Source organism: Nelumbo lutea, chromosome 3, assembly GCF_056320005.1.
Source record: "Nelumbo lutea isolate HS-2025 chromosome 3, American lotus-T2T, whole genome shotgun sequence".
NCBI classification, from domain to species: domain Eukaryota; kingdom Viridiplantae; phylum Streptophyta; class Magnoliopsida; order Proteales; family Nelumbonaceae; genus Nelumbo; species Nelumbo lutea.
Window position 1 is genome coordinate 12,481,406 of NC_142686.1, and position 12,531 is coordinate 12,493,936.

At 37.9% G+C, this 12,531-nt stretch overlaps 1 protein-coding gene across 2 annotated transcripts in view; it reads right to left on the reverse strand.

Annotated features, from left to right (window-relative positions):
* The window catches only part of LOC148862998 (phospholipid-transporting ATPase 3-like), a 72,576-nt gene that overhangs the window by 22,345 nt on the left and 37,700 nt on the right, over positions 1–12,531 (reverse strand). For both annotated transcript variants that reach the window (XM_088978009.1, XM_088978011.1), the window contains exons 8-9: positions 4,343–4,449; positions 1,483–1,548 (exon numbers count right to left, since the gene is read on the reverse strand). In XM_088978009.1, the coding sequence (XP_088834135.1) occupies positions 1,483–1,548; positions 4,343–4,449 (173 nt within the window). The remainder of the gene's footprint in view (positions 1–1,482; positions 1,549–4,342; positions 4,450–12,531) is intronic.

Genomic DNA, 12,531 nt, shown 5'->3' on the forward strand with positions numbered 1-12,531 from the left:
TTAATCAGTAACACTAAAAGCCTTTTACTGAGATAAACATAAAAAATGTTATACAGTAGCATTGTGCTAAGCACCCTTTATGAGTGGTGGATAGCCTCCCTTCCACTTTCTTTTACAAGATCCCTCCTTAGGTGATCATACTCCAGTATAAGTCCTGTTCACCCCTTTTTCTAGATTGGTTACTGTAAATTTTATTGATGATATAAAATAATGAATATAATTGTACAAGAGATGCCAAAGCACATCGCAACCCCTTGTAAGCCCTGCTACAAGCCAAAGTACACCCTTTATCCATACATTTTAAATCAGCTGGGCATAGCGAAACTTTTGGCTAAGCTCAGTACCCAACTACCCACCTGTAATTTGTTCTCAGTTTCAAAACCAATTTGTTAATCTCCCTCAAGATGTATCCTTTTATCCTTCTTATTTTGGAGAGAAGGTAATAGAATTTCATTAATAGATGAACAAGTGCAGGAGTTGATGTACATCATTATCAAAAAAGACAAAAGGAGAACTCAAGCATTACACAAGCAAAGATCTATTACTATACAGAGACCTCCCCATGAACACCAGCCTTAGCTCACTCATCTGCCAAAGTATTTAATACCATAGGGATTCAAGTAAGATTTGCATTTATTGCAGCCAAAATATCTCTTGTTTCGGCCAAATAGTATGCCAGCCTCCAAGGGCCACCCTCAACCTCTCCTAATCAATTGATAGTGTTTGCTAAGTCCACTTCAATGGCCAAAGTTGAGATGCCCAAAATCTCTAGCAATTTGGAGCCCAGTAAGAGAAGCAGAACATAGGCCTTATAAGAATCAGCAATCCCAATTGGTCCACTTGAATCCCAACCAATGCTACCATTCCTCTCCCTTAGTAGACTGTAAACCTCCAATTTCAGCTGCACCCTGGTTTTCCTAATGTGCTCCCATCAAAGTTTAGTCTCACCACCCCTTCCTCTCCAGTGATAGGACCCCTAGATGGAGATAAAGTCTTTGGAGAAAGTGTAAAATCTCTACCACATTTATGTACAGGTCACTTACAGAGATCCCTCTGAAAGCCTCAGAATTTACAGCCCACATGTTACATGAGTGAGCAATGTGGGAGATGAGATTTTCAAATGATCCAGACTTATTTTAAAAAATAGAGTTATTTATTTCTTCCCATACACCCCACATTACAGATTGTACTATTCCCTCAAGATGTATCTGTATTTCCATGATCCAGCATAGTTCCTTCTCAACCATCTTACAATCATTAAAAATGCACATCTTTTTGCGCATCTGATACCATCCACTGATATACAAGGATAGATATCAATGGCAATCTAAGGATCCATACATCAGATTCACCTATGTAATGTTTATTATCCATTCCTTGCCAGTCATAAGGACAATAATCACTTCATGTTGTGTTACATAACTTAACATGGAATGGGGGAAAGGATCTAGCAATCCAAACAACAGAGGAAATAGCCCAAACCTTTGTTTCATGGCCAGTAAATATTACAGCTCCAACTATATATTCTGTATTTCGAAGACTGCAACCCTGAAAAGTAAAAGAACAGACATTAATGAGAAATAATAAATATGAAGTTCTAAAATGGACGCTTATTACATTAATAGTGAAAAAAGGTATATTTTACTATGAATCGAAAAGAAAGTATAACTACATATTCTGCTAGAGAAAGTGAAAGAGTTAATTTATGAGGATGGTGATTTGAGCACATAACATTTTTTATGAACGGTGAAAAAGGATCTAATCAATAGCCGAAGGAAACTACTCTAACAAGACAAAAATATCCTCATGTATTTACTCCCATCATTATTTTTTGTCATTTCACAAAGAATGAAAACAAATCAGGGCTCAAGTTACCGAAATGATGAGACCTTGTACACTGCTTTGTCAAATCATCAGTGGGATATTCTGTAAAATGTCAGTTGGTGAAGGTTTTGGCAATCCCCTTTTATCATAACTGGGCTTTGACCAAATCAGCATCCATTGTATAATAGTTATGAACAGTAAACAATGAGTGAGAATTAATTATTAGGAGGTAGAATAAGTTAGGCCAGCAATTTCCCACTGGGAAGTGAGACCAAGAAAATCTAGTGTAAGATTAGATACCAACAGAGGTATCTTATTGGCATGACCTTGAGGGTGCAAAAAGATCGATTGCTAAAATCATTAAAACCCAAGCAATACATATGTGAAACCTAAAAAATCAAGCAGCAACCATGGGTCCCACTAAAGTGCCTTTAAGTCAAAAGATCTGGGAAAAGGGCAATATACACGGGGCATTTTGGTCAACAAAAACTATCGCAAATGTCCTTGTGACCATTGCTTGAGCTTCACTAGCATCTCCAGATGACAATAAAATCCAAATGGTATATAAAAGTGCATAGTTATACCCAAACAATAATAGATAAAAATAATGACTAGTGACAAACTAACAGTAGCTCAGACTGATAATATGAGCAAAAAAAAAAAAAAAAACCAAACAAACACATACACAACTTCTAGTATTAAGATTGAAGGAACCCTAAGGTGAGTGCAAAATCAATATCATTCAGAAACCAATTCCTAAATTCTCAGGCATAAATATCTAATTTCTGAACATAGGTTGTAAAGTATCTATATAACCTATAACCTCTATAAAAAGAGACAGTTTCACATCCCAACTTTCTGTTCAAACTTTTACATACCCAGAATACCCTTTTTATTTGTACAACTTTCCATTCTATCCTTATTTCTTACTTAACCAATACTTATTATATTTTATATTTAAGAGACATATCAAGATACACTTTGGAAATACATGGATACGGTGGAAAAATTAAGATATGTATGGATACACTAGGGGAAGTTGGATAAATCCCAAATCTAGCTGGAGAGCTATAAGGGCAGCAATAGCTTGGGCAATATGGGAAGAAAAAAATAACCATATTTTTCAAGACAAGGTGAAGACATAGGAGGGAATTAATTGACAGCATTTCTTTTAGGGGTGCACACTGGGTAGAAACTTTGGAAATGTTCAAGGATGTTCCTGTTGATGCTATCATTAGAAACTGGATTGCAGCGGTGAATTCTTCAACCTCAAGGGCAAGGGCTGTTTTACAGGACATTTGGGCTCCATCAACTACTCAAAGACTGAAGCTAAACTTTGATTGGAGCTCATTTGGTAACCTCGGTCTGTCTGGTATTGGTGGAGTAATAAGAGATGGAGAAGGGAGAGTGGCGGTGTTATTTTCAGGGCCAATAGGAGAAGTGACTCTCTCAGGGCTGACGTTTCAGCTCTCCTCCAAGGGCTGAGATTGGCAAAACAACTGGGCCTCCAACAAATTGAAGTGGAGAGGGTCTCAAATCTGGTGATAGGGTGGTTACAAACAGGCAGCATGGGAATTTGGGTCCACAGGGAGGCCTTGAGGTAGAGTAGAAGCTTAAGGGGAGCTAGGTGCAACTGTTACATGGGTTAGAAGATCAGTAAATGACTTGGATGGTACACTACCCAAACAAGGGACAAATAAGGCTGATTTGTTTTGGGCTGAAATGTAATTAAATCCTTTTGGGGGTGGATTTGGGGGTGGGGGGGGGTGGTTAGAGTCGTTTAATGGGAGTAGGTGGAGTGAGTTAAAGAGTTACTTAGATTAAATAAGCTAAAAAACAGGTTGGTATCACAGATCTGTATCAGTTTGTATTATCCTTATTGACCAATATGCACCAATAGATAACCAATGTGTGAGCATAACAACCCATACTAATGGATACGGGTGGAATGCAGCAAAACCATGCTATTCCACCCATGCCATGTGCCAATTAGGCTGAAATTTGATACATATGAGGCCATATTGACCGATACATACCAATATACTAAACGTTGTCTATAGCCTATATAAAAAGAGAGCTTCATATCCCAACTTTAGTCTATGTTCAAACATTTACATGCCCACAATACCCCTGGCTATGTATACAATTTCCAATTCTACCATTGTCCATCATCTCCACTCCCCCCTTCTTAGTGACCTCTTACACGTGCATTTGCACATGCCATTGAACTAGTTAAAGACTTTAAGGAAAACTTCAATGGTATAGTTGCCAAAAAAATCAGAAATAAACACATGAAACTCTTTTCCAGATTGAAAGTTAGTACATCTATGATCTATGTAAATATACAAAATGTTTCCATATATTGGCAATGAAATAGATAAATTAAGTAAAAGGTATAGTTATGTCTTAAGGGCATCTAACTTATGACAGCTATACATGCATTAGCTTGAAATTTTAAGAAATTTAATTCTTTATAAAAAATACTACTGATGAGGAACAAACAGGAAACAGATCATACTCGCAATAATATTTGATTTGGAGAAAGAGGCAACGTTTGCTTTTTTACTATAAGGTTGCCAGTGAAAGTGTACAGTGAATTATTTGGTTGTTCACATTGTATTTCACCTGCAAGCAAAAAGAAACTTTATAAGAGAAATAGCAAATACAACAAGCAAGTAAATGAACTTGCAAGTGATAGAAGAGTACCCACTCAACAAACTGGAACTCTCAACTTCTGGGTACAAATGAATCATAATTGTAATAAAATTACAAATTTTAGCCAAATGTAACTATACAATTTTTATGGATGTTCTGTTCTAATAATCAACAGAATATTAGAATTTTATTGCAGGAATTAAAAAAAAAAAGCTCCTTGTTATTCAAGGAATGGAAGTGGATAGGCATGATAGAAATGCATATGCGGTAATTTTAAGTATAAAAAATTATGTTTTAAAAACTGACATGGAAATGATATTGTTTTTTTCCGTCTAAGTGGCAGGTAAGCAATTCAACAATTTATGTCAAATGAGTCAATTAATGATGCTATAATTAAATAATAAAAATCAAAAGAAGATAAAATTACAAAACATTACAAAATATAAAGAAAATTTGGGCAAATCTCTATTATTATATATTTGTCATATTATACAAAACTAAGTATGATAAATAAGAAGTATTTTTGTTAATGAAGGAAAGGGAATTCGAAATTCGAAATAGATCCAGAAATGAAACCATTTTCCTGTCTAGGTAGCGGGTCAGTGGTTCAACCATTCAGGCCAAATGGTTCAATCCATTTGTCATAGTTAAATAATAAAACTTTTACAAATAGAAAAAAATACAAAGAATGATGGAAAATATAAAATAAGTAAAAAAAAAGTTTGGGCGCATCTCTAATATATTAATCATACTAAACAAAATAAGTGTGGTAAACAAGAATTATTTTTATTAATGATGTACATGAAATATAAAATTTGAACCAATATGAAAATGATAACCTGTTTATGTGGCAGGTCACTGATTCAACCTTCTAGGTCAAATGGGTCAATGCATGATGTCATAAATAAATAACAAAAAATTAAAAGTAGATAAAAATATAAAAAAATTATAAAAATATAGAAATTTGATAGAAAATTTTGTACACATCTCTAACATTATAGATTTGCCATGTTAAAAATAAATATGATAAATAATATTATTTTTATTAATAATGGATATGGAATACAAACAAGGGGTAACGCATATCGGAAAACAAAGAGAGTGGAGCTGATCATTGAAACAAAGAGATTCATTTTCGAGCAGGAATGAACAAGGGGTAAGGCTTATCTAAAAATCAGGGAAGGTAGTAGGGCTACGATCTTTTTACCAGAGGAAGCCTATTTCTAGTTGAAAGGCTTTGTAGATGGAACAATTAACTCTATCAAGGAAGAAGGTTCGAAAAATTCAATCGGATGCTCCGGAAAAAGATTTGAAGTGGTATTGAGGAAAGGGGAAGGGAGTAGGGCTACGATTTTAAGTTGTCACGTGGGTCAGGAAAGGGGAAGGGAGATGGTAGATGAAAACTCCCATCTATCATCTTCCGAAAACATCCTGGCCGAACTGAAACAGGTATAGAAACGCCGCGCAGAGAGAGAAACTCAATCTCTATGTTGGGTCCCTCGTCGGGGTGTTGAGGAACAGGACCGTTGTGCAGCAGATCGCCCTAATCCACGCTACTTGAGGGACATAAAAGAAGAAAGGGATGAGGAAGACCAAGGGTGGATAAGTTGTAGCTTAGAGAGTGATTTTGAGGAGGAGAGTTCATACGAGATTTCAAGCTTTGAAAGTCTGGAAGATGAAGGTTTCCAAGAAGATCATAATAAGGAGTCCCTAAATTTGGATTGCCTATTCCGTGGAGATTTGATGGGAGAACAATAAGAGAACATGGAGGTATGGATGAGCAAAACAGAAGCTAACAACAGAGCAACTCATATCCAAATAGGTGGGGTGGGGGGCAAATCCAATGCCCAAAAGTGGACAAGACTCTGCCAAGTTTTAGTGCTTTACGAGAAACCGAGGTGTTAGCTCACGTTAACCCACAATTGAACAAGGACACATCATAGAGAGGTAGACAATCAGGTAAGGGAAGCAGTCCTTGTGAGAACCCGAATGACGGGGAATATTTCTCTCCAAAACGAGGAGACAGAGAACTCCAATCTTGATTTACAGGGCTTGACAACCAACTGTCCTCCTGTAACCCCAACTATATTTTCTTAGACGAACCCAGGTAACTCTGCTAACTTTGTACATTTAGCTTTTGCTACTGATGCGACAGTTGTGTCACTTGTTCCAGATTCCCTTCCCAGTCCAAAATTAGAAGCCCATGGGGAGAAGGCCACACTGAGACCTCAGGGAGAGGAGGGAAAGGTGATGGTGGAGGAAACATCAAGGGATAAAAGAATTTGGGGAATCATTGAGAGTATAATGGGTGAAATCGAAAAAGTGAACTACAAAGGAAAGTTACAACTGGGACTGAAATGGGTTGTAGTGCGGAGAAGGAGGTTAGAATTGAGGAGAGGACTAGAACTGAAGAGAACAGAATTTTAAGAAGAAAGGAGACTAGGAAGGAAGATTTGATAGCAAAATTTGTGGGAAAGTTGGGATGTAAACTAAAGAATCCAAATGATCTAAAAGCTTTTCTAATAAAAAGAAAGGAGGAGAGCAAGATTAAGAAAAGAAAATTGAGTGAAGTTGAGAGGTTAAAAAGAGATATTGAGGGGGATAAGAAGTTTGGGGTGAGAGGGGATAGAAGGAAAGGGATTACATAGATATCTAGTGGTTTTAGGGTTGATTTCTAAAGTTGAAATGAGAATCCTAAGCTGGAATGTGAGGGGTTTGGGTAGCGCGAGGAAGAGAGAAATCCGGATGTGGTGTTAATTCTGAGTCTAAAAGAATGGACTTTGATAGCAAGTGGGTAAGGAGTGTCTGGAGATCTAGGGGGAGCCTCGGGTGGGATCGTAACATTGTGGAAAGAAGATGTGATGGTAGGTCTAGAGGAACAAATAGGTGATCATTCAGTTTCTTTGAAGTTCAGGCAAGTGGAAGATGGTTTTTAATGGGTTTTAACAAATGTATATGGCCCCAACGACTATAGGCAGAGGAAGAAATTATGGGAAGAATTGAGTGATATTAGGGGCCTTTGGGAAGGGCCTTGGTGGTGGGGGGGGGGGGACTTTAACGTAGTGAGATTCACAAAGGAAACCAACAACTCCAAACAAAGAGTGACAACCAGTATGAGAAATTTCAATCAAATTGTCGATACTTTTGAGCTTAAGAAATTTCTGATTCAAAGCAATATCTACACATGATCCAACCTTCAATCTAACCCAATATGCTCTAAGTTAGATAGGTTCTTGTTCTCGACAAATTGGGAAGAGTATTGGGGTAACCTAACTTCTAGGGCACTCCCTAAACTCCATGCCACTGGCCTATAGTGTTGTGTAAGGAGGATTTGAGAGGAGGTGGACTTACTCCCTTTAGGTTCGAGAATATGTGGTTGATCCATCCGGGATTCATTGAGAAGATCAGACAATGGTGGGAACGATACAATCCATCAGTAGAATGAGAGGGTATGAGATTCCACAAGAAGATCCAGTTCCTTAAATCCCAAATAAAGGAGTGGAACCGTCTGGAGTTTGGAAGAGCGGAGGAAAGAAAGAAGATTCTAATGGAGCAGATTGAGGAATTGAACTTGAAGGAGGAAAGGGGTTCTTTTGGAGAGGAAGACAGAGAGTTAAGATGGAGAGTGAGGAAGCAACTAAAGGATCTCTTGTTGCAGGAAGAAATAAGTTGGAGACAGAAGTCTAGATGTAAATGGTTAAAGGAGGGAGATAGAAACACTAGGTTTTTTCACTCTATAGAAAATAGTAGAAGAATGAAGAATTTCATATCTAAGCTAGAAGTTGAAGGAGCTGTTCTTTCCCACTAGACAGAAATAGCAAAGGCATTTGCAAATCACTTAAAATATATTTTTGGAAGGCCTTTAAATGAGAAGGTTTGGGTGGAGGGGCTGGAATGGCCAACTCTTAGTTTAGAGAACAGAGAGGGGTTAGAGAAGAATTTTGATCTAGAGGAGATAACGGATATCTAAGCTAGAAGTTGAAGGAGCTGTTCTTTCCCACTAGACAGAAATAGCAAAGGCATTTGCAAATCACTTAAAATATATTTTTGGAAGGCCTTTAAATGAGAAGGTTTGGGTGGAGGGGCTGGAATGGCCAACTCTTAGTTTAGAGAACAGAGAGGGGTTAGAGAAGAATTTTGATCTAGAGGAGATAACGGAAGTAGTGTTTTCAATGGATAGGATGAAAGATCCAGGCCCAAATGGCTTCATAATGGCATTTTATTAGGATTGTTGGGATATTGTGAAGCAGGATCTAGTGTCGATTTTTGAGGAGTTTCACAGAAGGGGAATTATTAATCGGGACTTAAATTCCACATTCATTGCATTGGTTCCAAAGAAGAAAGAGGCATCACAACCAAGGGATTTCAGACCGATTAGTTTGGTGAATAGTCTATACAAGATAATTGCAAAAGTGTTGTCTCTAAGGATAAAAAAGTTCTTCCTACCATTATTGCATCCAACCAAGGTGCTTTTGTGAAGGGAAGGTAGATCACTGATCAAATTTTGATTGTGAATGAGAGTTTGGAGAGTTTTAGGAATTCCAAGAGGGAGTGGTATGCAAATTAGACTTAGAGAAGGCTTATGACCTAGTTGATTGGTCCTTCTTGATGGAGGTGACGAGAAGTTTTGGCTTTGGAGACAGATGGTGTAGATGGATTTAGGGTTGTGTTAGGAGTTGCCATTATTCGATCTTGGTGAATGGAACTGCGGTGGATTTCTTTCCGGCCGTGAGAGGAATAAGACAAGGTGATCCGCTGTCCCCCTTTCTTTTCACTCTAATTGCAGATGTCCTGGGGAGACTAATCCATAGAGCTTATTCGAGAAACTTAATAAAAGGATGGAAAGTTGGAAGAGGGAAGTACCACTTACACACTTGCAGTTTGCAGATGACACAATCCTGTTTTGTGAAGGAGGGGACTTAAATTGGATCAGAAATTTAAAATTAACAATACAACTCTTTGAGCATATGTCTAATCTTAGAGTGAACTTCAACACGAGTTGCTTGGTGGGAGTGAATTTGGAAGAGAGGGAAGTAAGTGAATGTGCAGGTTTGTTAGGGTGTGCAATTTCGGATTGGCCTTCATTTATTTGGGCCTCCCCCTAGGAGATAACCCCAGGAATGAAAGCTTTTGGAATCTGGTAGTAGAGAGATTTGAGAAAAGGCTTGCCACTTGGAGGAAAAATTATCTTTCTTTAGGGGGGAGAATCACCCAGATTAGGTCTACCCTAACTAATCTTCCTGTTTACTTCATGTCAGTGTTTAAGATTCCCACAAAGGTCTCTAACAGGGTGTAAAAATTAATGAGGACTTTTTATGGGAACCAGGAGTAGAGAAGAAAGACCATAGGGTGAGTTGGGAAGTGGTAACTAGGAGCAAGAAGCTAGGGGGGCTTGGGATTGGGAATATTAGGAAAAGAAACATGGTATTGTTGGGGAAATGGTTGCAGAGGTTTCCATTGGAAAGGGACAAATTGTAGGTTGTGGCTAGAATACATGGGCTGGATGAAAACGACTGGGATCTAGGAATTTTGGCAAGGGCTATTGCTGCTTCCCCGTGGAAAGCCATTCATGATCTGCTTCCAGTTTTTCCCCTTGGATCAAGTATGATCTGAACTCTGGTAATCGAATAAAATTTTGGGAGAAAATTTGGGTTGGGGACTTACCCCTGACAGACCAATTTCCCTCTTTGTTTGCTTTGCCAGGTTTGAAAAATTAAACCATATCCTCTTTCTTAGTTTCTTCTGATTCTTCTTCTGGGTTTGGGTGGAATCCGAACCTGAGAAGGGCAATTAGGGATACAAATTTGGGTTGTATTTCATCTTTGCTACCCATCCTTGAAAATGTTTTCTTGAACCCTAGTAAGGAAGACACTAGAGTCTAGACCCCTTCCTCCTCCGGCTCCTTCTCTTGTGCTTCGTTTTTTGAGACCTTAGTTCAGCCTACTATTCCTCCTGGGTTGTCCTTCCCTGTCAAAGAAATTTGGAGCAAACCCATTCCTACTTGGGTTGGTAGTTTTTGTTGGGAAATTTTCCCGGAAAGAATTAACACAAATGACTTGCTACAAAGAAAGAGGACCAATTGTTGTTTACTTCCCAATAGGTGTAATCTTTGCAGAGCTGATAGGGAAATGAGTTACCACATTATGGTTACTTGTCCGGTTCTAAAACTGTTTGGGAGTGGGTGTTTTCCCTTTTTGGGTGTACTTGGAATCCCCCCATGATTGTGCCATGCTTGTTCTCTCCCTCGTTCTATAGATGGCTTAAGAAAAGGGAGAAGGTTATGTGGAGAAGCATTAGGGCTGCAGTGTGCTGGTCAATATGGGAAGAGAGAAACTCACAAATATTTTCAGACAAGGAAAGAACCACAGAAAACTTAATAGAGCTGATACACTTAAGGGTAGCTCACTGGCTGAATTCTATGGAGATATTCTCTGAATTTTCTGTGGCTGACTTATTGAGAAAGTGGAAAGAGGTAGCTACCTCTGCTCTTTGTATGAGGACCTATAGACCAGACCCTCTTGGACCCCCCCCCCTCCTGCTGGATTCATAAAACTGAATTTTGATGGAAGTAGCTTACGGAATGCAGGGCCTTTTGGGATTGAGGTGTGTTCAAGAATGAGGAGGGGATTATTACTGCCATGTTCTCAGGGCCAATTGGAGAGGGTGACTCTCTTAGGGCCAAGATTCTAGCAGTTCTTGAAGGAATCCAAAGAACAAGAGAATTAAGCATCAGATGCTTAGTTATTGAAGGGGACTCGGAGGTGGTGATTAGGTGGATGAAAGGAGACAACAGTGGTTTGTGGTGATACAGCAATGAAAAGAAAAAAAAAATGGCTGAGTAAGTATATAGAGGTGAAGTACAGTTGGGTGAAGAGAAGTGCTAACTCAATGGCTGATAGCTAAGCAAGGGGTGGCTAAGGAATCTCTGTTTTGGGCTAATTTTTAGTTTGTTCTTTATCCTTTTGTTGCTGGGGAGTTAAGATAGTTTACCTCCCCCTTTTCTGTAATTAATGTTTCACAAATATTATTCATTAATAAAGCTTTCTGTTATTGATTAAACCCTAATAAATAAGAAAATAATAAAAAGAAATTAGTATATAAACACACAAAATGATTATTTTAGTTTAATAATGTCTATTTTATAATTATAATCTCAAAAAAAAAAGAATAAAAAAGTATTTTATAGTAGGAAGTAGAAAACTACTTGGCGATTAGGCAAGGCAAACCTCAAAGGGTGCCTTGTCGCCTTGACAACTAGGGGCGGCAACAAGCCGAGCTTTTCATGAGCTGCTCGAAACTAGAGCTCGGCTCGTGAGGCTCGCAAGCTGGTTCGAATATATATATATATATATATATATATATATATATATATATATATAAAATATATAATAAAAATATTATAATTATAAATTATTATATTTATTTTTTTTTTAATATCAAATAAAAAATATTTTTATATATAATTTTTTATTTTTATAAAATATTTTTTCTCAAAATCAAGCTCGAGCTTATGAATTTTTTACTCGAGCCATGTAGAACAGTCTCGAGCCGAGCTCGAGCCTCGTACTATTCGGCTTGGCTCAGCTCGAATCCACCCCTATTGACAACTATGCCCCCAATACAACTAAGTTGTGTTTTACTGTTTTATTAGCCCATTAGCTGTATTGTTGGGTGATCATGGAATCCATCTATAATTTTTAATTTGTTCTTAGTTCCAAAGCCAGTTGTTTAACCTCCCTCATGACATGTTTATATTTCAAAGAGCCAGCATAGTTCCTTCTTAACCAACCTAAAATTATATATGAATCCCCTTTCACCACCAAATATCTGTTCAGATATTTAGCTAGTCTAACTCCTTGTAGCACTACAAACAACTCTGGTTGAGTTAAGTCACCCAATAGGCCAAGAAAATAAGGATAATATCTTTGTATCCCATTTTCTGAACACTTCCTCAGGCTACAAGCATTAAGTTTGGCTTGATAATATTTGAGTCTGGGGACACCATGGCATAGTTCGATACCATACTGCTAGTTTCTAATAGTCATCTACACA